Source organism: Malurus melanocephalus, unplaced genomic scaffold, assembly GCF_030028575.1.
Source record: "Malurus melanocephalus ecotype Western Australia unplaced genomic scaffold, MMel_1.1 scaffold_74, whole genome shotgun sequence".
Taxonomy (NCBI): Eukaryota; Metazoa; Chordata; class Aves; order Passeriformes; family Maluridae; genus Malurus; species Malurus melanocephalus.
Window position 1 is genome coordinate 1,652,585 of NW_026623306.1, and position 27,481 is coordinate 1,680,065.

Below are 27,481 nucleotides of genomic sequence, written 5' to 3' on the forward strand. Positions count from 1 at the left end.
AATTGCTTTTATTTTTCTTGATAGACAGCTTTTGTTTGTTTGTTTTTAAGCCTTTTTGGAAGGAAGGTTGTGGCTGCATGGGATGGACAGATTGGTAATAATATCTTAGTACACCTAAATGCAAATGTGCCAGAGGCATGAAAACATGGGGATTGACAACAGAAGATGAAAAAGACTGGTATCCCTGAAGGTGTTTTTTATTTCCTAGGTTAGCATTCTAAAGTTCACAGGTTTGTATCAAAGGTTGTAATTACTACAACACACATTACCCTTATGAAGTGATCAACTTTGAAATGGAGCCATAATAATGTCTTTCTATTTCTGTACGCTGTGGAATCTGACCTTTTCTCCCTTCCTCCTTTTTGCATTTAAAACAAGTTGAATTTATCTGCAAATGGTTGTTACAAATCCCATAAAAAGAATTTTGCCAGGTAAATTCTACAGCAGCACTCAGAAAGGTGTTGAACTGTATTATTCTTCTTATCGCAGGAGAATATCTTTGATTATGTTTGCATCTTTTGGTTTATTGTGGGGTATATTTTGAAGGGAAAATAAGTCCATTGCTAATAAATAGTCTGGGAAACTGTTTTACTACTGTTACTCTATTCACAGGAAATTCCAGTTACTGCAGTGATGCTGATGTTAAAATTAATATTGGAAACACTAATGAAATAAATAAGAATTATTGGCTTGTACTCCTAAGTACTGAATGACAAGATTGTTTTGCACTTGGTGTTTCCATTGCAGGACTTCAACACCATGTTTCCTGGCCAGGAGTGACAGTGATCAGTTTGGCTCTAAYAAAGAAACATTTGGCTGAACAAAGGGTGATATTGGGCAAGAGGGATGAAGCACAAGAATTGGTGGTTCCAGCGGATGTGCTGGCCAGCTCTGTTCTACTTTTGTGCTCAGAGCTTTAATTTTGTCCTGTGCCTGGATTTTACATTCTAATGAAGTAACACTTAGTAAATCAAATACTGAATATTTAGGAGAACTACCCCTCTAGGTTGATGTGCAAAGTGTAGGTGAGTGGGTAAATAAGGCATGTGAGGTTTAGGTAAGAAAATACAGTGTGCTGTGAAAGTGCTGGAAAACAATTGGGAGTTGTTTGTTTTATTGGTGTTGTGGTAGTCTGAGGGCTGGCAAAACCTGAATATATTTTGTCAGSCTATTTTAAGGGATGTGTAACTGCATTCTTAGTTGATGGCTGAAATAATAAAAGTCTWTGGGTACCCCAGCAAAGTCAGAGCAAGGTTAAGCTATAAAAATGGARGTATTGCAGTGAATACCAATGATGGTTTCCCAGCATATGTAATTTTTCATGTCTGGATATGAGARAGGTATTTCCCACCCACCTCCCAGCAATCAAATAAAAGCTTACTGGTTGTAAGCTCCTTTTCCACTAAAACCCCAAAAAATCACAAACAAACAACAACAAAAAACCCCTCAAATACTCAAAAAGCACAAAAACACAGCTAGAAAATCAGAAGCTGAGTCTGGGGCAGTGTACTTGCTGAATAAGCTCTGAATGGAAGCTCTCCTCTTATTTCTATCTGTACTCTWATCATTTTTCTGTTCTGGTGATGGTGCACACTTTCTGTAATGGAACAAGATCCCACTAAACTAATTTCTACCAAACATCTTCTCTTAATATTTTCTGATAATCATCACCTGTGAACATGGAGTACTCAGCCAGAAGAGCAGCTGTATTAGCTGTTGCTGTAGGAAAATGGWTGTGGTTTTATTTAAGCTGTCACATTTATACAATCTGTAGTAAYGGTTTTTACAAGTATGCGATTGACAGCATACATGATACTGTTGCTTTCCATATTTCTATTCGAACTTGTAAATTTTAAATCCAGGGAAGCTGCTTTATTGGATTTTGTTTGTCCAAAGGTCTGTAAATCCTGGGGTTTAAGATCATATTCCTCTTAATGGCTAGAACTCTGGTTTTGGATGATATTTGAAGTTGTGTGATCAAGGCTTTTTTACTAAGTATTGTGTAATTAGCTTGTATTATGCTCAGTTGTTCCCACAGGGTTTGTGARGGCAAGACACTGTGAGTTCTAGGGTTATCCTTTGCATAAATGACTTTGGGTTAGGCAATGTTCACTTTATGAAAACAGTGTCTGATTTTGTGCCTGTTTTTACATTGGGGAAGAGAGGTAACCCTAACACCTCATTTCTTGGTAACCTGCTGGGCAAGAGTATTTAGTGCAGGCCAAGAGATTACATTTTGCATTGTTCCAGGTCTTAGATACTTTTCATTACTAAGAATAATTTAAAAATAAAGAAAGAGCCTTTTCCAAAGAAGCTGTTTTATCCTTGTCCACTTAACTTWAGGTGAGCCCTGAATGTCTGGTAGATGGCAGTGGAATGAAGGCAGAAGTTGTCTCCAACAAGGGTTCAAGTTACAAAACCCAAAGTTAGAATATTACTCTCTTTTAATATAGTACTGTTGATGTGGATTTAGTTGTGAATCGAGGGATTAATTTGGGTAACTGAACATTTTATAGATTGGTTACATATGACACTAAATTCTAAAGAATAGTGCACTGGATAGTGAAATGAAATTATCTTGCTTTGCACTCTAATATTAGGGAGCACTTCCTAGCCTGAGTCGTTTCAGGTTTCTGCTTTTGCCTATAGGCGATGTTGCCTAAGAGTTCCTGTTTCACACAGCCTCACCTGGTGACCTGGCTGAGGGAAATCTGATCTGGGCTGGTGTCAGTGACTGCAAAACAAGAAGTCAGTCTTCTAAAAGTTACAGCACCAAGAGCTGTCGTGGTCCTCATCTTTGTACAGAATAAATCCTTAATTCTTCTTTAAAGACCAGTGGAGACTGCTTTATGTCTTTGTTTGTCCAGGGAGAGGGAAATTTAAGTATGGATCTTCAGGGCTAATTTTGTCTCTGTGTCTTCTTTTACAGCTATCGAATGCAAATCCTGTGTATGAGAAATTCTATCGWCAGGTATGTATATTCTGAAATAACAGACCTCAGTTTGGTTTGAAAGAATTGATATTCTTTTGCTATGGACTCAGCCTGGCCAACAGTGTGTAAACAATAAAAGTTGAAGAAAAATTACAGTGCTTTAAAATGTATTTTAATAGTAGCTAGTGCTTAAGTCTGAGCTATATTGGTAGAAATTTAATATTGGTTGTAAGGTGACCTTTATTTTCTAGGGAACTGCCAGGTGTGTATGACCCTCATCATTTGACAGTTCTAATAGATTGTGAGGTCCTAGAATGGAGTAAGTTCTTTTAAAATGCTGTGTTGATAAGTTCTTTGTTGTTTTTTACAAGTGAAGATGAATTTCTTGCCTTTGTGGCTCAGTTAGCGTCATGTAAGACATGCATCTCTCTCAGAATATCCCCAGAGCTGATTACAGGATGTTGTAAGGAGTGAAATTTGGGTAGAAGGCCACTGAATGCAAGTAKAATGCCTGTAGTTCTTGCAGCTTCATTCAACAGATGCAAAGCTTTTGACTTTATGAAGTAAAAAAATATATAAATAAAATGCAGGCATATGAATTTTACTTATCACTTGTCTTCTATATTTTGACCCAGCTGTACTAAGGTGCCTTAATTCCTATAAATACAACTTTTTTAAAAAATAGCTGTTTCACCTATTCTATAATGACAGTATTTTCTGTCACATATATAATGTACTTTATTGTACAAATGTAATGTAAAGACTTTCAAGGAACTTAAACTACATGACAGTATAAAGCAATTTAAAGTAATTTTGGTTTGTAGTAGACCTGATGAGTAATCAATGAACCCTGTAAGAGAACCTTATAGGAAGGTTTCCTTCCTTTGTGCAACGGGTGATGTTCTTATCTGTCCTAAAACAGGTTATAGTGTATATGACYTCCTTATTTAGGAACTTCTTTTGTGTGTCAGCATCAGAATGTAAACTTGTCTAAGAGACAGGACCATGATTTCTGTCCATTCTCTGTTTTTGAATTGTGCTTGGAGGATTAGTGCCATTATCAAATGCAAAAGCTCAAGTGTATCAGCTATGATGCCTGACAAGTCTGAGCTTTCCATTTTCCTTTAGTAAGGGGTTTTCTCTGCTACAGGAGAGWAGCAGATTTGAAATTGCTAAACAAGAAGAGAGAGTTTGCCTTGATCTAAGTTCAGATGGCTCCTGGTGGCTGAAGGAGATAGTATCACCCTCACGAGKTTTTCCTTCAGATGGACAAATCCACTGCATGTTTATCTCTAGGCACTGGATTAAAAACCTCAGGAGAGYCCCTTATCATAAGGTATCATTATAAGGGCACAAAAAAAAGGCTGGGAACTGATTGTTCTGCACATTGCATTTCCTAGCTCAGTCCTTCTGACTGTCACTGCCATGTACCTCCTTTGCCACATGTCTGCCTCTTCCTCCTGGCTGCAGTTGCTCAACCACTGAAGTGTGGAGCAAAAACTCAGATAAAGGAACTGAATTGAAACACAAATGTGATCCTGGTTCCCAAGTCAGTGTCTTCCATTTGTTGGAATACACAGCCTGGTGAAACTGGAGCACTGTTTGTTGTCCGGTGGTTTCAGTAGTGTACAGGAGCAGGGATTCCTTAAACATGATGTTACTGTTAGGGAAGTAGTACCAATGGATTTGTTTTCCAGAGGATAATTTTTCTGACTTGCTCACATGAACTCTTTGCTGCAAGCATTTTTCCTAAAGAGGAGTTTCAAACGTGTCTAAAGACATTCAGTTCTACTAGGGAACTTTTCCTTCCATTCCTCAGATAAGCAGATGTCAACTTTCAGAACAGAAATGTTAGAAAGACATTTCCCACTTGGTCTTACGGTGCTGTAATCGGTGCTTATGGGGCTGTTTCAGGTGATGAATTGATTCATATGAAAACATGGTGGAGCATGTTTTTATATGAATCAGTTCATCACCTGAAACAGCTCTGATGCTGAGGACGTTTCCAGTTTTATCACAAACTTAAAGGAATTCATCTGGCCTAAGGTGTGTTGTGAAATGGGTGTAAATCGTGGGGTTTGTACTTCGAAKGAGATTGGAATCTCAGCCTTTGAATTGAGACTCTTTTCTTTCAGATAAATATTTTTCTGTTTAAGCTTTTATAGATTGACTCAAAGCAGGATGAGGTTAAAGAATAAATTTAAAGGCATGTCATAAAGCACTAGGAAATTRCTTAATCACGTGATGCAGTGCAGCAGGGAAGCAGTGCTGAATTCTTGATGAACCCTGAGCTGAAGCACTTCTCATTGTAACCTTCTGACCTAATCACATCAGATTTATGTTTGTAACTTCTGATAATTCCTGCACCTACAAAATACAGCCTGTAACAAGAGAGTTGTTGGCTTGTGCAGCTGTGGAAACTGCTTCTTGCACATCAGGGAAAAAGCTCTGCCAAGCTGGTGTATAACTGACAAATACCAGCAATCATCCCAGTGCAGTAATCAAACATAAATACCCCCACCCCAGCATTCCAAACCTAGGAATTTGTAAAGGAATGGAAATCAGCCCTTTACAAAAATAGTTACTTAAATTGAGATAATTAATTGTACAAAAAGAAACTAGATCAGTATGGAGTTAAATAAGAATCCTGCTTAAATCCCTTAAAGTCACCTTCCTCTGGCTTGGACTAGTGGAAATAAAAACTAAATACAGCTGATACTGTGGTGTTTTGTGACTTTCAAGAAAGGAAAGTCTTAGGCTGAAGGTTTTCTGAGTGGATGCCAAAATTGCTGTGCTTATTTACATGCAAGGTCGACTCCTCTATTTAAGAAGGGGGTTTGATGGACCATCTTGGCAACCTTGAACCTGTAAGATGAACAGCTCTCCCATAACTCAGCCTAACTACCAGGTTGAAGTGTTTGTGACTTTATTGTCYTGACCAGGGCATCCTCAATTACAGGAAAAACACTCTCCTAATTAAAATCATACCGGTTGAAAACAAAAGATGTTTTCACTTTCATATTAAATTATGCTTTGGGGATTGCTTTCAGAGTGTTTTGTTCCCTTTCAGAAGTGTCTACAGAAAACTGCTGAAGCGTTCTTTCCAAAYGATAAATTCCCCTGAGTCTTTGAGYACCCAGTTCTAATCCCATTTTTGGAAGCTGTTAGCTTTGAGCACCTCGTGTGTGCTGCACCTGTGAACTTGGGTGGTTGGTCTTGTGTTCCAAACACAATATTGAATATGTTCTGTATTTAAACACAAAGCTGTGAGACTGTAAATGGTGCAGTTGTTATCATCAGCCTACCTCTGTGATGTAGTAAGGCTGACAGTATGAACTGACTGAAGATGCCCTTTGTCTTACTTTCCATACTGTGCCCTTTTTAAGAATCCTTTTCCTCAGGCTCTCAAGGATTCTCAGCTTTTCCTCTGCTTCTCATGTCCTTRTATCACCATGTAGGTGATGTAAGTTTTCCTTCTTGCTTTTTCCACTTGAACAGGTTTACTTTAGGTACCATTTCCACTGAGGAGCTTGAATAACTCTCTTTCAATGATCTCCCTATTGATCCAGGGAGAAATGCATGCTGGTTTAGTATTCTGCCAATATCACCAGCTTCTTCATTGTGTAAATAAGTTTCAATTTAGGGAGTAAGCATTTCCCTCTCCTGTGGTGGTAAAGTTATCTTGAAAGCAGAGCCTTCTCTTTCAGACCCTAACAGTAATGAATGCAGAGCTGGACAATGAAATGTAATCAAACTCTGGGGTTCTCTGCTCTTAAAAATCACATGTTTTGATGGAATCAAAAAGAAAGGCCTGTGATTACAAAGGGCTAATTAGATAGGTTCAGAAGATTGTCTTCAAAGTGACTGTTAACTTGAGCATTCTTCCTTGGTGGCTTTTCAARAGCCTGTGTAAAGAGATGGCATCAATTCAAAAACTAGTTTGTYATGTGAGGGTTTTTTTCTCCCCCAGGTTGACTCTGCTAATGCTGGAAGAGTATTAGCTTCTGATGCAGCTGTTTTCTTGAAGAAGTCTGGACTGACAGATTTGGTACTTGGAAAGGTATTTAATAACAATTATTTTATTTATTTCATTAAACTGTCTTCTTGCTTTAGTTAGTATCCTGTTTAAATTAAAATATTTTGTAGTACTACAGAATATATGATGTGTTTTCAGTTGTTCTATTCAGTAGTTTTCATTTCAGAATCCTTGCTCATTCTACAATGTATGTAGTTTGTGGTGAAAATTAAAGCAACATTTAAATTTGTGTCTTAACACAAATAAGTGTTAAGGAAGCTCTTAGGGAAGTTAAGATGTGAACTTTCCTTCAGGAGTCCATTGTTAAATGGAGGGAGGACTTGCCAACTTCCTTTCAGTGCTGTGAACACTTTGTCTCTGTTATTTTTATGTTTTAGATTTGGGATCTGGCTGATACGGATGGCAAAGGTATCCTGAACAAACAGGTACGATTATTTCTGTGSTGTGTGACTCTAACCATTAGCCAGCCTTGAAACAAGATGAAAGTTACGATTCCTGGTTCAGGAAAGCAGTTTTTCAAAGTGATTTTTCCCCCAGATTTTTCTGATTTTAGCTAGCTATGTAATTACCATTTGAGTGGAAGCTACAATAAATTAAACCTTCAGCTGCCTCATCAGCTTTTCTTCAGGTCATAAAATGGGCTGATGTGTAGCTGTGCAATCTGCTGAGAAGTAATTTAAAGTTTAATGTACTGAGTTTACTTAGAAGGTGACTTTTTCCTCATAATCTTGTAGGAAACAACACAGAAATTAAAATCCTTGTACAGTCTTCAAAATTCTTACTTAATCTTGGTGGACTTGACATTCATCYGTTCTGTTTGGYGTTGTSCTTCCCAAGCTGTGRYAATGAGCAGTGTGGGGACARACTTTACATCTCAATGGTGTTACCACAAGCTCTGATGTGTGTTGCTGTTTGATTTGAAGTACATTTCCTTAAATAACAGTCATGGAGAGGGAACTGCTGCTTGCCATGGTAGGAAGAGGAGGAGYTTGTAATGTCTACCAAACAATTTTGGGGTTTTTTTGGGTCTCTTTTGGTTCATTTTTCTGTTTTCCTCTGCTTCCATCAACCGTCTTTGAGATCAGCTTAGTTCCTCCAAGATAAACAGCTGTAATTACACTTCAGATTTTCACTGTTCTGTCATAGAAGAACTGAGTGCTGAGAACTGGCTGCACTGGTCAGGAAGTTATTAAATTCTTTGAAAATTAATTGCAAACTTCATCTCACTGGAGGAATCCAGCAGTTGCTGRCTGCTGCTTTCTGTCACTTTCTGACCCCCTTTGAAGTCATGTCTGACTTTTCATACAGCAGTACTGGAAAAGCTCTTAATTCTTATGAAAATTTACTATTATTTTATATTTTCATATAATAAATCCTTCAGAATGTATTTTTTTTTCCCATAGGAATTCTTTGTGGCTCTGCGACTTGTAGCGTGTGCACAGAATGGATTGGATGTTTCCCTGAATAGTCTTAACTTGCCTGTTCCTCCACCAAGATTTGTAAGATTTCTTTTTTAATTGAGCATATTAGTAAGAACTGCTTTTAAGTGAACAATTAGGAAGATTTGGTATAAATACCAAACACTTCAGTGGGTGATGTTGTAGGGCAATGGGGCCCTACAACAGGGGAGGATTAAGCAACGTGGAATAAGCTGCTACATGTTTTAGTGGGGATTTGAATATAAAATTGTATATAATTTGAAGGTACATGGTATTTGTTCTATTAGTGTTGTCCTTAATGGAATAAACATTTTAAATTTTATACTCTCAGTTTTGGAATGACTAAAATGMAGGTCTGGCTTTCAGAAGCACTTTCTCAAATAAGGGGGTGGTTTTGCAAAGTCAGAATCATGTCTCTTAATGTGTTTGGTGTTTTTTTCCCTTGTTTTTCTTTAGACTGATACCAGTAGTCCTTTGCTACTCAGTGGAACAGCATCAAGTGATGTACCATGGGCTGTAAAGGTAATCTAAATATTAGATGTTACCTAGAACTATTAATCTGGTTTGCAAGAAAACCTATCTTTCTGAGAAAAATCTAATGCTAYGTTTATAAAGTATGATAGTTACCATTTCTGTCAAATCTGTAAYTGGGCTAATAGACCTAATTTAATAAGATCACTTGACCCTTGGGAAATCTCTTCACGTTTAGAAATTTAAAATAAAGGGGAAAAAAAGGATTTGTTACCTGAAGCCATGAAAATAATTGAACAACAAATCTCACAGGGTTATGGTGAGTCTCTATCTGATTTAAAAATAATATCTTTTTTAATGTTTTCTTATAAGCATCAGGAACTGCAATATGTGTTTATTAAAAAAAAAAAGTTAACACTTTTGAAAGAACTTCTGCTTCTTAGGCTACAAACTGACTGTTTGCATAAGTAATATTTTTCTTCTGCCCCTGCAGGTGGAAGACAAGGTCAAGTACGATGCTATTTTTGACAGCCTGAATCCAGTGAATGGACTGTTGTCAGGGGATAAGGTGAAACCTGTGCTCCTTAACTCAAAACTGCCAGTGGATATCTTAGGACGAGTAAGGAAATCTTTCTTCTTAATTGTCAGTTCACAAATAATACCTGTGCTGCACTCAGCAATACCTCTTTTTCAAATTGAAGWTCTGTAGTATTGAGCCTAACTATTAAATGAGATCTTCTGGAGTGCAACTRTTAAACTGAAAAATAAAATAAAATTTATTTTGCTATTTGGGTAGATCACCTCCTACTGCAGTGTGTCAGTTATGTGTATTCTTTAACCCTTGGGTCAGGGCAGGGTGCCTCTGTCTTTAGCTTAAGAATTTATCTGCTTTTGCATGGTTTATGTTAATTTACATCGCTCACTGAAARCTAATGCTGTTAAGGATTAGGCTGTTCTTACATTTGTTTTTAATGACATTTTAAGTAGGAAACTGCTGCAGCTTAGTCAAAGATCCCTATATTCTACTTTTTATTGGTAGGTGTGGGAGTTGAGTGATATTGACCGTGATGGAATGTTGGATCGAGATGAGTTTGCAGTTGTAAGTATCTTCTGCCTCTTGGGGTTTTGAAAGCCTTATGGCAAGGTTTAAAGTAGATGCACTGTGTATTAATTTCTGACTGTGGGCTTCATTTATTATTTTTATTCAGAGTCCTTCATCAAGTTTTAGTGCTGTTTAATGTTTCTGTCAGCTTGTTGAATGTCTCTCAGTACACAGCAGTAACTTTCTTTGTGGGTTAAATGAGCCATTAAAAACTTACACCTGAGATCTGCTGTCCCTTGAGCCACTGAGTATTTTCACTGGATAAGTTTTACCTTAACCTTCAGTATTTATAGAACTTGAATGCCTCCAGGTATCCTTGAGGAAAGTTCACAGCAAGTTRGAATTTTAACTCTATTAATGCCAATACTGATGAAATAATATGAGAAGTGTTAAATAAGAGATGGCCACAACAGAAGAAGAGATGAGAATTGGAGCAATTGCTGGAAAAATGGTGATAAATAAAGTGTTTGAAGTCTTCTGTCAAATGAAATTCCACAAGTACTGGTACAAGCTTGTAAAATTATTTTAATGTTCTAAAGGATACTGAACTTCATTTGCTAAGCCCTGAACCTCAAAAGAAAGCAGTGATAAAAATGCAGTTTCGAAGGCAATGAGCTGCATCAGTTGAGTGGCTTGTAAAGGTGAAACATAATGAAAAAATGCTACAGAGTTATTTTTAGATAATTAATTAGTCTCTCCCTCTACATATGTATATATATTTCTAATATATTTACATCCACACACCTTTTTTTCTATTTCAGGCCATGTTTTTGGTRTACTGTGCTTTGGAGAAAGAACCAGTGCCAATGTCCTTGCCTGCAGCTTTGGTGCCACCATCCAAGAGAAAACCTCTTAGTGTTCCAGGAGCAATGCCATTAATTCCATCTTCAACATCCACCAAAGAGTCTCATCAGTCCTTGCCACCTGTAGGCATTTTAGCTGCCAAAACACCTTTAACACAGGTACAGTTCTGGAGTTACTGGGGATTAGAAGATTTCTGCTCATAATGCTGGGCTTCGGATTGTCTRTATGAAGAGTCTTGATACAGGTTTTTAGTTTTCTTCTTGCCTTGGTTAATGAATTTTAGGAGGCTGATGGGAAGATGGAGAGGTGTAAAATTTACCCTGTTTTACTTTTTCTAGATGTCTTCAGATACAAACAGTTGGATAAAAGAGTAATTATTTAGCACAGATTTTGAAGCTATTTTAAAAATAAATTATTTTAAGGCATCCAACTGAAAAAAAAAAGTTTCAAAGAAACCCAAACATCTTTATAATAGCTGAGTATTGTGAAAAATGGCTCAAGTTACAGAAATGTCYCTAGTTCCCATCTTTACCTTGTTCTAACGTAAACTCTACAGTTTAGAATGTGCTGAGTATTAACGACCTGGGCTTGAGCAGCTTTCCAGTCCCTCCAGCTAAAGCTTCCCAGCTTTGTAAAGGGGAATAAAATTGGTASAGCCAAACAGTCAGCAGGACTGTGACTGAGCACAGTGGTGAGGAGGAGATCCAGCCTTCAAGGAGTGCCCTTGTTGCATGGGCAAAGAGGCAGAGCAGCCCCAGCCAGCCTTGGTGCTTCACTGAGGAAATGCTTTGCTTCTGCTTTTGGAGTTGCTTGAGGATCTCTGCATGTCTATTTTGGAAGATAAAACTGGTTCATGAAATAGGCACCTGCATCACTTTAAAAAATCTGTGCTGTAGCCTTTGAATTGTGTAACTCTGAATGGGAAACAGAACTTGCCTGTTATCTGAGTATTGTGGTTTTGGTTTTTTCTCTTCCATCCTCGTCCCACTTCAGTGGGTTGTATCGCCTGCAGACAAAATTAAGTACGATGAGATCTTTGTGAAAACTGACAAGGACATGGATGGATTTGTGTCAGGTGTGGAAGCCAAAGAACTATTCCTGAAGACAGGACTGCCTTCTGCTCTCCTTGCACATATCTGGTAGGTTTTTTTCCCTGTGACAGCTGTGTAGATGATGGCATCGTTCTCACTTCTTGCTATGCTGACATTTCTGAAAGTGAGGTTTTTGTATATAATAGCATGGCCTTTGAATAATCAGTGGTAACTTCCTTGCTTCTGCTTTGGGACAGAAATGGGGGGAAAACAGGTTTTTGCCTGAACACAGATTTTTACRAATACTGCACTTCAGCTATCCCTGTGTATTTAAGACATTTCATCATCGCAGGTGTCTAATCAGTGATCCTACCCATGTACTGGTAAAGGGAATTGTTTCTATAAAATTCTTAGCATGCAARATTTATGTTCCATCCCATTCTACAGCTTGCGTTCCCTTACAGCTATACATTTATTATAGCGATGCATTTATTGTAGCAATGCATTAATTACAGCAATGCATTAATTACCCTCACTGTTTTTTTAATTCTTTCCCCATAATGAACCGTTGCGGGGCACTCTGATAGGAGCAACTTTTTTGTTTTCCTAAGTTATGGTTAACACAGCCTCTAATTCAGGAGAATTTAAATAAACTTGTACTGACTGAAAAGTTCTTTAATTTAGGAAGGCCTTAGATACTCAGGTGTTGCTGGTGACCTACAGCCCTGATTGTGCCTTTCACCAGAGCAGAGCTGTGGGCCTCAACATGCAAAATGAAAGGGATTTGTGTGTTGTTTCCTGTTGTTTGAGTGATATTTCCTATTTAGTACTGTGCTTTATGTTGATATTGTTTTGTTTTAGAAGAGGATATATATCCTAGCAATTTTCCTTGGAGAAATGAGGATTTGTTTTATTTCATGTGCATCTCTGTACAGGGCTCTTTGTGACACCAAGGACTGCGGAAAGCTTTCCAAGGAACAGTTTGCTTTGGCTTTCTATTTAATTAATCAGAAGTTAACRAAGGGCATTGATCCACCTCAGGCTCTGACTCCAGAGATGGTTCCACCTTCAGACAGGGGTGTCAGCTTACAGAAGGTAAGGATGGATTTGGCATTTTTGGTGTAAATGTCAGAATAGTGTTAATTTTAAAGGCTACGCTAGAAGCAACCTCAAGTGCTGGCATACCTTAAATTTATCTTAATATCAGGAGGAAAACAAGTCATAGGTGCAAAGAATTGATAAAAGCTTCCATCCATATTTCAGAATTAAGCTGTCATTAATTACACCTGCCAACCAAGCAGAGAGGTCTTATGTTGGGAAAGCATTATTTTCTCTTTTGAAAGAATAATCCTTCTGCTGCCATTTTAAAGAAATTTTAGTTTCCATCTGAAATGACATGCACAAGTTCCATGCTTTTCTCCTAATGGGTTCAGTTGCCTTTTTTACATTGATTTTTTTTAATAAGTTTGGAAACAATATGAAATAAAAGTTTAGAATTATGTGTTTAAATTTTTTTAAGTAAATAGACCTCCATTTTATACCTCACAGATAATTTGGATACCTCCATAATCTGTTGGTTGCCATTTATCTTAATCCAGCTGTAAACTGTACCTCAGCTGTTCAATTAGTTACCAGAATGGTAGAGGTCACCACAAATTCTTCATATTTTACCCATCRTGAAGTCTGATGTGAGTTACCTTTTCTTGGTTGTGCAATACATTGACCTAAGTCTACAACTTTCTTAAACAGAATGAAAAATTCACAGCTGAAAAAACGAAACTCAAAATTTGGTGCAACTTTTTTGAGTTTCTGTAGCTGGTATATAATTTGTTTTTACATTCTGTTTTTAAAAAGTAATTGCTTTATTTGCAAMTCTACTAATCTTTTTTATATGTTTGCTTTCCTTTCTATGTCTCTTTTCTAGTTTGGACTGTTTTTTCCATTCTGCACCACTCTGCTTTTCATCCTTATTATTCTGTCAGTTTGTTAACTCTGCTTTCTCAAGGTTAGAGAAACTTTGCTTTTCTAATATTTTACTGTCTGTTGGTTTAATAATGAACATCTTTCAAGACTCTCACACAGTCAGTGAATTAGCTCAGCCCTTCTCTCGAGTGTCATCGTGTGTTACGATCTCAAGTTCTGCCATTTTCCAGGGTTGTTCATCTGGAATAACCCTGAGGTTCTCCCTTGAGCCCAGACCTCCGTGGCTGTTCCTGTTGGCAGCATGTGCTGCTTGAACTGAAAAGAGAAAACACTCTCATCTTCCTGCTGAAATTRCTGGGGAAGTGGTGACAGAATAGTAGTAGCCCAGTGTGGCATTTGGCAGTTGTCATTAGGATTAACACCCACGGTTTTCCTGAAGATATTGCAGAAAATGTAGTGATTAGAACACATTAGATGAGAACAGTGTTGGTTACTGCTGTTCTGTGGGTGTAAATTGATTTTATAAAACTCTTAAAGACATCAATGTGATTATTTCATTACTAACTTAAATGATGAGCAAGAATATTGTGTAAGAAGGTAAGTTAGCTTTCAATTAGCTCGGAAAATCCTTAAGAATTTATTTTTATAAATTGAGCTGAACCTACAGCTCATTTGGAGCTTTTTCAAGAGGTGGTGTCTTGTTGATATGAAAGAAATTTTTTGTCCAAGATTATTGCTCAAGATTTGAACTCAAAGGATAAGAGCAGTAGGTAGAGATAGGGTTTTGCTGGTTTTGTTGATGTGGTGTGGCTTAGGTTGTGGAAAAAAAAAACCAAAGACCAACTTAGGCTTCATCTACTGAATTGACTGATGTAGAGGTGGTAGCAGAAATACCAGTAAGTRAAACGGTATTCCATTGTGGTTTAAAATGATTGCTATGTTTCTTTACCTAGAACTGTTTATAGTCACCACTTGTATTACAAGCCATAGCAATTAAACTTCTATGTAAGGTCCTCTCAAAGAATTTTGATGGGAATTTCCATTTGTTATATCTTTGAGTTAAAATCTGAAGGTGCTGTTTGCATGCAAGTTTCAGTGTRGTAAATGGCATCCTATGGTTCTGATTTCTGTTCTTTTTAACATGTATCTTGAAGCTGAAAAGTGTTGGCTTTTATGTTCTTCTCCCACACCAGTTCTTCTGAACGACTGAAAATAAGCTTGAACTACRTTTTCCTCAAATTTGATGCTGACATTAGTGTGCAGAATAATTGGTGAGAGAGGAAGGCCTGGAAAAAATTTTACTTGCAGCTTATAGTTCCGTGTCTTCCTTCTATCTCTGTCCTAGGAGAAGTAAAAACTCCCATTCAACTCTGCAAAAYTCCTGTGTAATTCCTGTAGAACAGAATTCAACATCATCATTGATAGTTTGCCTGTTTAAGAAGCTGTACACTAACTAGTTTAAGAATAGCTGTATGGTTGGTTTTGTTGTTTTTTTGGTTTTTTTAATTCCCGGTTCATACCATTTGTGCTAGTAAAATATGTGTTGATGTTCTGTAGCTCTGCTGAATAATAATCTCAGCCATGGTGTTCTCACAGTTTAGGTGTTCATGGCTCTTGGTTATTTTCCTTTTCCAGTTTAAGTAAGCACATGGTTAATAATGTCATGATTTGTCTGCAGAGAAACTTCAGCATTTAAAAACTTCTGTGTTATTTTGGGGGTGTCACTTGCCTTTTTTAATTATATGTRTATGCTTGTCTTCTGAATGTTGTGTTTGTCCTGGATGACTTTACTCAAGACTCGAAAGAACTGATGTATTCATAGGAGGTAGCTACAGTGGCTGTTGCTTTCTAAGCATGTTCAYGTTGTGACAAGGCACAGAAGAATAATTACAGCATTTGCTAATTTCTGTCTTCAGCATTTGTTCTCTACCCATTTATGTGTACTTTTTTGGAAACAAATCATTTATATTACAGTCATTGTCTTATAAAGACATAAGGTAAATGGGAACTCATTGGTGTAGGTTACCTTGTGACTTGGTTTTATCAAAGTTGCATTGAGTACTCTGTGTTAATGTGCTCAGTATCCTTTAAAGCCTTGCAAATCAGTGTCTGTGCTCTGCAATGTGAGGATCACCAAGGTGAAGAAATATAAAAGTAGTAAGCAAACTTCTTTCAAATGAATGCTAGAAAACCAACTGAACATTAGCTGTAAGATAAATCTCATTTTAGAACAAGATTCTGTGTTTTTGTATATGTTCAGGTAGTCCTGTGCCTTTGTGGAAGGTGTCTTCAAGGGTTTACAGGAGACAAACTCTCTTTGCATTGAACTCTCTCCATGCTTTGGCTGCATGTCATGTTCTGCTGATGCAGCATCTGTATTGTTCCGGGGTTTCTAAGATTGAAGGTTTGAAATACAACGCTGCCAGCAGTTGTTACAAGAGGATAGCTCATGTTGCCACAAAAAGTAAAGTGAATGTAGTAGCTGGACAGCATAAGCTCTAGACTAACAGTATTTATTTTTTATCTTTCAGAATACTCAAGGACCGAACTCTGTAGCAGATTTTTCTGCAATTAAAGAACTTGATACRTTAAACAATGAAATTGTGGACCTGCAGAGGTATGTAACAGAGGAATAGCTTTGGATTCAGTTGTGCTATTTACTGTTTTTTAAAAACCAGTTCAGTACATAAGAGAAAAGCAAGTGGTAATTGTCTGCTTTGCTAAATAAAGGGTCAGCACGTCTGCAGTACTGTGTGACACCTCTGCTCTCTGCTCACTCACATGAGTGCACTTAATGACAGCAGGACTGTGAAGGGTCTGTCCCTTGTGTTTTCAGGGTGTGATTCAGAGAGCTGTCTATCTCAGCATCCTGAGATGGAAATGTTCTCCATTGCTCATCTTTACTGGCAGATTTGAATGGAACACATCTTTAGGGTGCTGGAACCGTGCATAGATCGGTGTCAGTTGTCTTTTATTTGTGGAGGGAATTCTAAGGACTTGTTTCTGGTGGCAGTAAGGAAGTGAGATGGAAAAGATCAGTAATTATGCATGATAGGGAGTGGGAGGATGATTGTGCATGGACCTCTGCTAGGGTTCAATGATGGTAAAGATGGGCATGCTTTTCCTCTGTGTAGTAAACTGCTGGACTGAGAAAAATTGTTTTGATGTCTGCAGACCCTTGGGTTCCATTAATTATTTCTAAGGTAATTAAGATGACTTCAAGTGACTAAGAAAATCAAATTCATATATTTTCTATAATCTTTGTCATGCTCTTGAGACAGCAAGTATTTTTMTTCAGTGTTTTTCTTGTTACTATCATAAATCTACCAAAAATTCTATTAAGAACAGTAAATTCTGTTCTTTAAGTGAGGGTGCTTTGTCATTATGAAATCTGCCTCTCTAATTCATGTCACTTGTGGGAAGGATTTAACTTGGCAGTGTGTCAGAGCACAGTCTGTTTCCTAAATGCATAAATATTTTTTCACTTCACTTGCTTGTTCTCTCATTACTCCCACTGCCTCCTTACTTCTCTGCTCTGTCTCCGCTGTTCCTTAGGTTATATTAATTCCAGTTTTGGACACTCAAATTTATTAACCTAAATATGATTTGTGACTGTGTATATTTTCTGTTGGTATCTTAGAGGGAGRTAAATTGTTGGCTGGCATGAATTTTTAGATGAAGTTGGTTTTCAGTAGGTGGGCTTGCAGCCTAACGTGCAAGCCAGGCTGTTTAAGTCTTRGTTTCTTTTCTTACTATGAGGTGTGAAGGAACCGTGACCTTTGAAAAGTCATTGCCTCCATTTTTTTCAGTGGAAAATATACATTGACAATTATTTAAAATGAAATTATGTTTAATTCTTTAAGAGGGGGTAAGGGCAACAACTATTATGATTTATTTTTAGAAAGGGGAAATTTACTTTAGTATGATTTATAGGTTCAGAACAGAATGGGGTTAACAATGTGGCAAATGTAGGAAGCTTCATCTTAGTGAATTCWCATTTCTGTTTTAATAGTGAAGTACACTTTCAGATTTGATAGCTGTCATATAAAAATGTAATTCAAACTGAAGTTATTTTTGTTCATTATTAAACAAGATAGATTGTTCAGCTGTCAGACTCAATATGTAAGAATTCTAGTCTGTGATTCCATTGAGAAGTGTCCAAGAGCTGCATTTCCGAAACCCAGTAATAGAAATTGAATCTATTTTTGAAGTACACTTCATAAAAAAAACAAAAACCAGGAGAGGAAATGGCCAAAAGAATGACAATGTGTGGAAAACAGCTTTAGAGGAGACTCTACAAWGAATGGAGAGATGATGTCTTTGTGGCTCAGCAGTTTGTGCGGGAAAGATGTCTGGTAGCCAATAGTTTTGTTAATCTTAATTTGATAAATACAGTGTCAGGAAGGTGGAGGCCGAGGATCAGTTGAAGAATAAAACTCAGAGCCCTTATTAGGGAGGATAATTTTCCTCTGGTGGGGGGGAATGATTTTCCTTGGGACATTGTGGAATCTGCATCATTTTGAGCCTGTTAGCACTCCTGTCTCTAAATTCTGTTTCAGTTGCACTGTATTTTTAGAAAGCTATTTGAAGCTTTTTTTGATCAGCATTATGGGAGGCTGGACCAGATGTTCTTAATACTGTTTTTCAAGCCATAAAACCTTTTTCTTCCCCAACAAACCCAGTTTTGCTTCCTTGCATTCAAAGTTAGCCAATATCCACAAATCCACGGACTTTTTTCAAGCTTTACCAATGCTGCATTCCTCTTGAAGCATGTGAAGTAGTTGAGCTTAACTTGGAACATCTCACCAGAGATGTCATCCTTCACATATGCTGGATTGCAGCGCTTAAATTGTTTCTTGAATTATAAATCCAATTAAAAGGACCAGAAATCTTGTAAATTGGTCTCTCAACAGCAGTGAAAGAGCAAAACATCCCSCAGAAAAACAGGACAATCTCTCCCTGCCATAACCTTTATTTCAGATTTCAGAGATCTGCATCAACTTAGCAAAGCAAAGAATTTTAATGTAGGATAGAAAATTTCTTCTAACCTCTGGTTTGGAAGTAACTGAGCTGTTGCAGCTGAAGAGGTTGAGGGTAACAAATGTTAGAAGAAACAAGGTAAACCCTTGGCATGTTTTCTGSTATTGCCAAACTGAAGTACTACTATATTAGAGTTCCCAAAACTACAAATGTATGTGAAAATAAGAAATACTGGACAAGAGTGAGAGTAGGTAATGCTACCAGTTCTGTGAGTAGTCATCATCTTATTATGGAAAAGAGCTATGATTTTTGTGCTTTTATACCTAAGGTGATTCAGCCTGGCCAGGACTGAGTCTTTGGCTTGAACGCCTCTGCTGACACATGGACTTTGCAGTTCTCAGCTGTGACAAATATTTGCAATGTGCTGGCTCCATTTTATAAATTATTCCATTCACAAATTGGTGTTAAATTTAGGGATTTACTAAATCATGAAGTATCTGCATGGGAGAAACCATCTATTAGTCACTGCTTTTAGTTTATTTGATATGAGGTTCTCCCAACGTATTAAAATGCATAGGGAAATTGTATTGCTTTCAAAAATTGACTTGAGTTGGTTACAAGTGTCCTTTGTTGGCAAGACCACAGTTCTTTTTGGGTTGTTTTTTGGATGTAGTAAGGGACTTCACGATCCAGGAAATCTGTCATATCCAATAAATCAATTTTCTTACTTGTTTTTGGTTCTTTCAGTTGCTGAGCATTCCTACAGGGGCATACCAGATAGTTTGTAAAAGAATTGGAGGCATTCAGAAGAATTAGTGAATTAAGTAGGTCTGTGTTGTCTTTTCTTTGAAACAAAGAGGCATTTCTGGGGGGAGGAGGGGTTGTGTTATGTGCAGACTATATACACTCAGCTTGTTTTCCTTTGCCTGAGTCTGCTGCCTAAGCTTTTCTTGTTCTGCCTGACAATACTTCTTTCACTTGATTCTTTCCAATTCATTGTTTGTGCTCTGATTTGGCTCATGGAAGTGCCRGTGGGTGGGTGTTGTATCCTGTTGCTTAGTCCAGATTGCAAGGATTTAGGTACCTGGCTTGAGTTGAAATACAAAGGAAGTGATTTGCATCTCTGACAGTCTCTTAGGCACATCAGTGACTGTAATGTGGAAGGGCTGTATATTAACCATACATATCTTCTTGAAGTTCTAATTCTTGCTCAGTTTTCCCACCCGAGAAGGGAAAATAACAAGCATTTGTTTTCCTATTCTCTTTTATTGTCAGTCAGGAAGAATATGTTTAGTGTTTGCTGTATTTGATGGGTGTTGGAGGGCTTGAAGGTATTTTTCRGCCTGATTTGTACATAGATCTGTAGAAGTGTTTTATTGAGACCTTTGTTCACAAAAAGTTRTGGAAGCCAAAGCAACAGAGCTTGTTTCAACCCTGTCTTGCAATGCTTTAGATCTCTGAGTACCACTATGCTACAGGTGTTTTTTGGGGGTAGAGGAGTGTGCTAGAGCTGTGATTGAAAAGGTAAAGATTATTTTAGAATTTCCAGTTTCTGAAGAATGGAGAGTGAGGAATTTTATATAACTTGAAGGATCACATTCAACAGAATAAATAGCCTTGTTCTTCAAAGTCCTTCTTTCCACATCTTTCTTCTTCCTTCCGTTTAAACTTTCCCTTTGGGCATAATAAGGAAGTTGCTCTTTAATGAGATAATGAGAAAAGTAATAGCAGAGTATAATCCATAGTAATTATTTGTCAGAGCAAATGTTCATTTAAGATCTGACATTTGGGTTCTTTGTGTTTTCCATTGTGTATGGTTCTCAGTAAACAAAACTTTCTCAGCTTGAGTAAAGAGAACTTAGAGTAGAACTGCTTTATTTTGGACACMGAAATGCTTTCTTGCGTATTAAGTAAGGGTAAATACTAAAATTAATAGTTTCAGATTGACTAACAATCTGCTGCTATTAAAATAGGAAGTTTCTTAATTTCAATATATTCCAGTAATATAATCTGATAGCTTTTCATTATGGTATTTCATTTAGAAATGTTAGGTTCRTTGTTCAAATTCTAACTTTTAGTGTGTGTGTTGGTTTATTAACAGAAYCTTTATGAAAGTAAATATCTACTGAAGATTGTGTAAAAACTGTAACACTTAAGTTTGTCTGCCTCTGTGAAAGGAGGAAAGATTCCATATGCTGTCTAGAGAGAAACACTCGTGATTTTTTTTATTACAGGAACACTTCTGATTTGTATGGGTTTTTTCTCTTTCTTAAAGCTATTATTATGTCTGACTGATGAGAATTTATTGATGATAATTCCCCTGTCATCAGCAGTCACTTGAAGTTGAATAAATGTCTGTAGAGGCAGGCTTGATATGACACAGCAAATCACTCGGTGTGGAGTGTCTGAGCAGATCATGATTCCTGCAAGCCCAGCCAAACCTTCCTGCTCCTGCCTGAGCTTCCCAACAGATGTATCCAAAATCTGACAGGCAAAGGGCATTAATGGGCTCCACTGGCCCGTGGGAATGCTCCCTGGCTGCTGGGAGCACGGCATCGCTGTGTTTGCAGGGGTTAAGAGATGGAATCTGATGCAATCCCTCCCACTTTTCCTAGCAGTTTTCATTAGACAAGTGCTCCATAGCAACAGTGAGATCACTGGAGACAGTATTTCATTGATTTCTGCCTTCCGCCCCCTTCCATTTTTGAGCCATTCTTATCACTGGAGTGCACTTGGTGGAAAGACAGGGGGGTTTATGCAGAATGCTTCTGTGGGCTTCTGTCTTGTAAATAATTTGGAAGGCAGAAATCCCTTACATCTTTTGTGTTTCATGTTTCACTATGTATTTAAAGAGAGATACAGGCTTAGGGGGCTGGATAACTGTACCTGCTGTAGCTGATGTTCTTAAGTATTCTTGCATTGTTTGCTGGTCTTCCAGGGAAAAGAATAATGTAGAGCAAGACCTGAAGGAGAAAGAAGATGCCATCAAGCAGAGGACAAGTGAGGTCCAGGTAAATAAAATTACTGTTCAGACACCTGATAYTGCACCATGTGCTGTTTTAATGACAGTGGGATTACTGAGTCTCTAGATCATGTCACTTATCCAGTGAAAAGCAAGTAATATTGGTGGGTAAGAAAAGAATGTACTTTGAAGTGTATTTTCTGTATAATTTTGGGTTGGTGTAGGTGTGTATTTATGTTATATTTATATAAGTATGCAAGCTCCTATAGGTTATATAGCCTGCATGGTGGTTTAAATGAAGAATATTTTTAAAAAATAGATCTTTTTACTTCTTTTTTTCTTAAGTTTTTTTTAAGCAAGTCTATTTACTGTGTAATTAAAACTAAAGAGGACATTACAGCACTGTAAATAAATTAATAAACTTAAGTGGCTGAATTAAAAGGGCTTGTGTATAGGTCTGCTTCTTAAGAGGCACAGTAATTACCAGCTTGGGAAAAATGTTGCCTGAAGTTAATTTTGCCTAATATAAGTGAATAAAAATAATCTCTTGATTTTTATTTGAAAGAAGATATTTAATTTCTAGAMTATTGGAAAATTTAAATTTACAAGTGTTTTGCAGGTGTTAAAAATTATGCAGTCAGCATCGGTGTTTAGGGTGCAGCCAAGCTCTGAATTAAATATTACAAAGCAATATTTCAATTAAATTTTAAGTTGGTGTTTAAAAAAAAATCTTCAGTGTGATATCTGACCATTTATATTTATTTCTAAATTTAACTTAAGAATCTATTATTTTCCACAATCTTTATTTAAAAGCAAATAGTGCAGGATTTCTGCATTTCAATTTCWCTTGGGCTGAAATGGAGCTAATGTGTTACAAGAGTTGTGAATTTTGTGCTTGGCTATTTAATATCTTTGAAGCCTGGAGGATAATTAATAGTGTGACCTTTGAGGAGATAATCAGATGCTGGCCTGTTGGTCAGGCTGGCAGCAGCTCCAGCAGCTGCAGGAATGCGTGTGGAAGTTGCCCCTGCCTGTGCTCCACAGTCATTCTCCTCCCCACCCTGCAGATTCCTTTTCACACTGTTCTCACAAATACAATTCTCAGGGGTGTTCCTGGCTTTGCACACAATATGATTTTGTTGGTGTCTTCTGTGTGCTCATGTGAGGGTTGAGTTCTCTGGTGCCTTTGCACAGAAGGTTTGTAAAGCTTGAYAAAACCCTTCCCTTGAATGTTCCAGTGTCATCTGTGTGTGTTTGATCGGCRCAGCATCGCAGAATCCCCTGAGTGTATCCTGAGCAGGGCTGTTGGAAGCAGCTGTCTCAGGTCTTTAACCTGTTAGTGCTCACACARGCTATTTGTTAAATATAGTTACAGAGTTCTGTCAGTCTGCAGAAAAGAAACAATCTATTATTGGCTTGTCAGAAAAATGAGAAACCTCCAGGATCAAACAGGAAATGGCTGCAGCGTCTATTTAAGCTGGTGGCCTTTTACCTTTTCTTATTCCTGASTGTTGTTTCAACAAACTTTGTAGGACTTCAGAGAATAATGTGACAGACTAAAGATATCTTTGCYTCATGCTTTTTTCTTCTGGTTTTGTTCTAATGGGGACATTTCTAAAGATGCTGTACAAAACCAGTTTGCTCTAACCTGCCTCCTTGCTTCAGGTTGGTTTTGTGGCATCGCACTTCAGGGTTTCTGATACTGGAATTCCTTCCATGGACACAAATTGTAATCTCAAATATATCCATGGTCAGTGATCAATCAAACTGATTTGTATAGGAGGAGGGCAAGAATAACAGCTTTTTTTTTCTATAAAATAATTTCTGTACTATATAAATAGGTACTGAAAAGCAAAGAAATATTTGCAAGGAAGACAGCATAATGATGGGGATTWATGTGCTTGTTAAAATACCAGTTCTTCAAAGTTACATGCTCTTGAGTATCCCTCCCAGCACTGGATTTTCTTTCTTTATTGCAGTGCACCAATGCCATTAGAAAGTCAGTGAAGTTTTACTTTCCAGTCCTTTTTCAGACTTAACACATGAGTTGTACTGGGAAGTGCTGGCTGGCAAACTAATAAATACATTGTCCGTGGAAATAGAGATTCCTAAACATTCCTTATCCTACACTGTACTGGCATGAAGAGTTACAATGATCATAAATCTCACACAAGGATTGTTATTACCATCAGAATGCCAGTGTGTAACACCTCAAATATCTTAGTGGTTTTCATACAGAATCTCATTCAGTGCTTGAATATTAAGATGATGCTTCTATGCTGAGGGTGTTCTTTGAAATTGAAGCTTAATTGGAACCTGGTTTACTTCATGAAGAGGTATCTTTTGAGTATTTCAGTGTATTGTATCTACTTCAGCCTTTAGTTTTGGAATGGTTAGGTCCATGTGTGCATTAGGTTTTGGGTTTGATTGATTTTTTTTTTTTCCTCTTTTTCCTTCTGGGAGCCATCAGGCTTAGTTAGATCTCTTCAGTGCTTCTCTACTGCTGTGCCTAGGACAGATAAAAGTGGAGATGATCTATATTTAGCTTGTGTGGATGTGAATTCTTGCTTCCTTTTGGAAAAAGGAGGCTGAAGTCTCTTTAAGCTGTTACTTTTTTCCTCCACTGCTTGTGTTAAGTGTCAGCTGATCCTTGCTTTTCAAAAATGAATGGATCAAGAGTGTCCCAGTTATCCAAGTTAGAAGCTGCTCTAAGAGCTTTTTGTGTGTGCGCTGTTTTTTCTCTCATGGGTTAGAAATAATTGGTATTTCTCCCAGTCTGACTGCTATATATCMGTCACACACTCTTACAAAAATTCAAATTTTGTTTGGGGAGGCGGTCTGGGGTTTTGTTTAATGTTGGTTTGTTTTCTGGGGCTTTTTTTGCTTGGTTTCTGGGTTGATTTTTTTTACATAAAAGCATCTGTGATGTATCTTTGGGTAATCCTCCAGTTGTCTTGAGGTTACCTAATTCCCCAGCATCTGACTGCTGCACCATATGCCTTTCTATTTCTATCTGGCTTTTTGTCCTCGTTACGTGGAGGTGTTAGCACACAACACATGGATAAACCATYTCCCTCACCACAAAGAACCCAAACAAAACACCCCTAGGAAAGGAGAGCAGGATTGTAGCTTAGAGCAGCACATAAATGTAGGATCTAATCAGAATTTCGTATCTGCTTGTTTTCTTGGGCCCCTTAATTTTTTTTAATCTGTGTTCATTTTTTACTGTTGTTGATGATTCTTCCTTCAATTGCCATATTTTCTCAAAAAGGCTGCAATCTTCTCTTTTCATYTAATACTTTTCCTTTTGTATTAATMCTKTTTGATCTCCATGYATTATCTCTTCCTCTTGACTTTGACGATTCTTTTTTCTTCCTAATTTCTTTTCTTGACATGTTTTTCAGTGTTATCTCTGCAGCTTGTTGAAGTATAACCATTCCTGTTGCTCAGAAAGGAACTAATTATTTTATGATGCTACTTAATGTAGTTAGAACACAAGACATAAATCAAAATCCATATTGTTGGGTATGAAATGTACTCATAGTGGTACACAGAAAATAAGTTTTTGGCTGATCTTTGCAGAATTAGTGGCAGGAGTGCATTTGGGTGAATGGTCTTTCACTGTGCTCCAAAAACCAGTTCCTATTTTTGATCATGTGTTTTTTGAAGGGGGAAGGAGCAGGATAAAGAATTTTTATTATCATAGAATCACAGAATGGTTTGGGCTGGAAGGGATCTTAAAGATCATTCAGTTCCAACCCCCTGCCATGGGCAGGGACAYCTTCCACCAGACCAGGTCACTCCAAGCCCTGTCCAACTTGGCCTTGGACACCTCCAGGGATGGGGCAGCCACAGCTTCTCTGAGCAACCTTTGCCAGGGCCTCACCACCCTCAAAAAGAAGGATTTTTTACCTTCTTCCTCATCTAAACCTGCTCTCTGTCAGTGTGAAGCCAATCCCCCATGTCCTGTAACTCCACAGCCTGATAAAAAGTCATTTTCCARCTTTCCTGTAAGCCCCTTTTAGTTCCTGGAAGGGCCTTTTAAGATCTCCCTGGATTCTTCACTTCTCCAGGGTGAACAACCCCAGGTTTCTCAGCCTGTCTTGATAACAGAGGTGCTCCAGCTTCTGACCATTTTCATGGACTTCTCTGGACTCATTSCAACAGKTCTTGATAAAAACTCAGTAAAACATGGTGCTAAAACTCAGGACAGAGACACTGCAACAGCCTGAATAAAAACAACTTCAAGATTCAAAATGAAACCCTGAGCTTTCTGTGAGGAAAACCGTTAATCTGTGTGTTGATGCATGGTCCTCCATACTTCAGTGAGATTTGTTCTACTGAAGAAAAACAAATGCAAGCAACCTGATTATTTTTATGTCTTTGAATTAGAATCTGAGAATATTTGCTTGTCTGGTATCCGTGCTGGGTTCTGGAAGATGATTTGTTGGTACTTTGAAATCTGGGTTAGCACCGCAGTTTGTGCTGCGGAATTTAGTGGTTAGGGTGARAGGGGGAGCAAATGTAAAGCTGATGTGTTTTATTTCAGGATCTCCAGGATGAAGTCAAGCGGGAGAGCAGTAATCTGCAAAAGCTGCAAGCTCAGAAACAGGAAGCACAGGAAACCCTTAATGATCTTGATGAGCAGAAGGCCAAGTTGGAAGAACAACTTAATGACATCAGGCAGAAGTGTGCAGAGGAGGCCCATTTGGTAAGGTCTGGTGGCCAAGGCCCTTGGAAGAGTAAATGCCTTGTTTTGAAGAACTTGGCCTTGCAGAGTTACAGTGGTTGGGGAGGGGAAAAAGCTTTAATGAATAAATAGCCTCTTCTTGACACTTCAGAGTGTCAAGGTTTTGTGACCAGCAGAGCATAGGGAATACATCAGTCACTTCAGTCTCCCTAATTTAGTATCAGCCTGTCAACAAACATACTGAGATGTACTTGCACACAAATAAGGTTTAGAGCAAACAGTTAGCAGAATTATGATACAATATAAATGTAATTAGAAGCACTAATTACTGGGACTGATTTCTTAGTGGTTAAAAAAAAATCTTATGCAATTTTTCTTAACATAAAGCTGTTGTATTTCTTTAATGTCTGAAATTATCTTTTCAGTGTTGGAAATATCTGTGTTGGTCAGAAAAACATCTAAAATACTCTGTTCTAATTGAGACCAATAGAGAATTAGCTGTTCATTTGGGTATGATCTATAATCTCWGCAATGGCTATGAGATTTTTACTTTTCTGGTCATAAAGAATAGTATTTGGATGTGTTTAGAAATGTTTGGGGTTTTGGGTGTGGGTTTTGGTCGTTTGGTTTTTTGTTTTTTTTTTCACTTGAAATATTGTTCATGTTTTAGATTGCCATGCTGAAGGCTGAAATAACAAGCCAGGAATCAAAGATTTCAGCATATGAGGATGAACTGACCAAAGCCCAAGAGGAGCTGAGTCGCCTGCAGCAAGAAACTGCAGAGCTTGAGCATTGCATAGAGTCGGGGAAAGCACAGCTGGGACCTCTTCAGCAACATCTGCAGGATTCACAACAGGAAATCAATTCAGTAAGGCAGTGTGAAAGACCCACCCCCCCAAAAATATTTTGAGCTGGCAACCTTTAGTGTGGTTTGWCTTAAGGGGAAGGCGTAGTTTCCTTTTTTCTTCACTGTTTGCTCATTCYTTAGTTACTCACACATGTGTTCTGTGCTAGTAGTTGTTAAGATTTTTAGAGGCTGACTTGAGCTGCTCAAGATACTTCATGATCTTTCTCCAAGTTTATTAAGAAAAGGAATTAAGTCATTCTACTC

At 37.7% G+C, this 27,481-nt stretch overlaps 1 protein-coding gene across 5 annotated transcripts in view; it reads left to right on the plus strand.

Annotated features, from left to right (window-relative positions):
- The window catches only part of EPS15 (epidermal growth factor receptor pathway substrate 15), a 67,821-nt gene that overhangs the window by 25,005 nt on the left and 15,335 nt on the right, over nt 1-27,481 (plus strand). For all 5 annotated transcript variants that reach the window (XM_057367044.1, XM_057367045.1, XM_057367048.1 and 2 more), the window contains 14 exons: nt 2,930-2,971; nt 6,903-6,992; nt 7,346-7,393; nt 8,372-8,467; nt 8,864-8,929; nt 9,372-9,497; nt 9,918-9,977; nt 10,742-10,942; nt 11,778-11,923; nt 12,751-12,910; nt 16,270-16,355; nt 21,657-21,729; nt 26,230-26,391; nt 27,041-27,238. In XM_057367044.1, the coding sequence (XP_057223027.1) occupies nt 2,930-2,971; nt 6,903-6,992; nt 7,346-7,393; nt 8,372-8,467; nt 8,864-8,929; nt 9,372-9,497; nt 9,918-9,977; nt 10,742-10,942; nt 11,778-11,923; nt 12,751-12,910; nt 16,270-16,355; nt 21,657-21,729; nt 26,230-26,391; nt 27,041-27,238 (1,554 nt within the window). The remainder of the gene's footprint in view (nt 1-2,929; nt 2,972-6,902; nt 6,993-7,345; nt 7,394-8,371; nt 8,468-8,863; nt 8,930-9,371; nt 9,498-9,917; nt 9,978-10,741; nt 10,943-11,777; nt 11,924-12,750; nt 12,911-16,269; nt 16,356-21,656; nt 21,730-26,229; nt 26,392-27,040; nt 27,239-27,481) is intronic.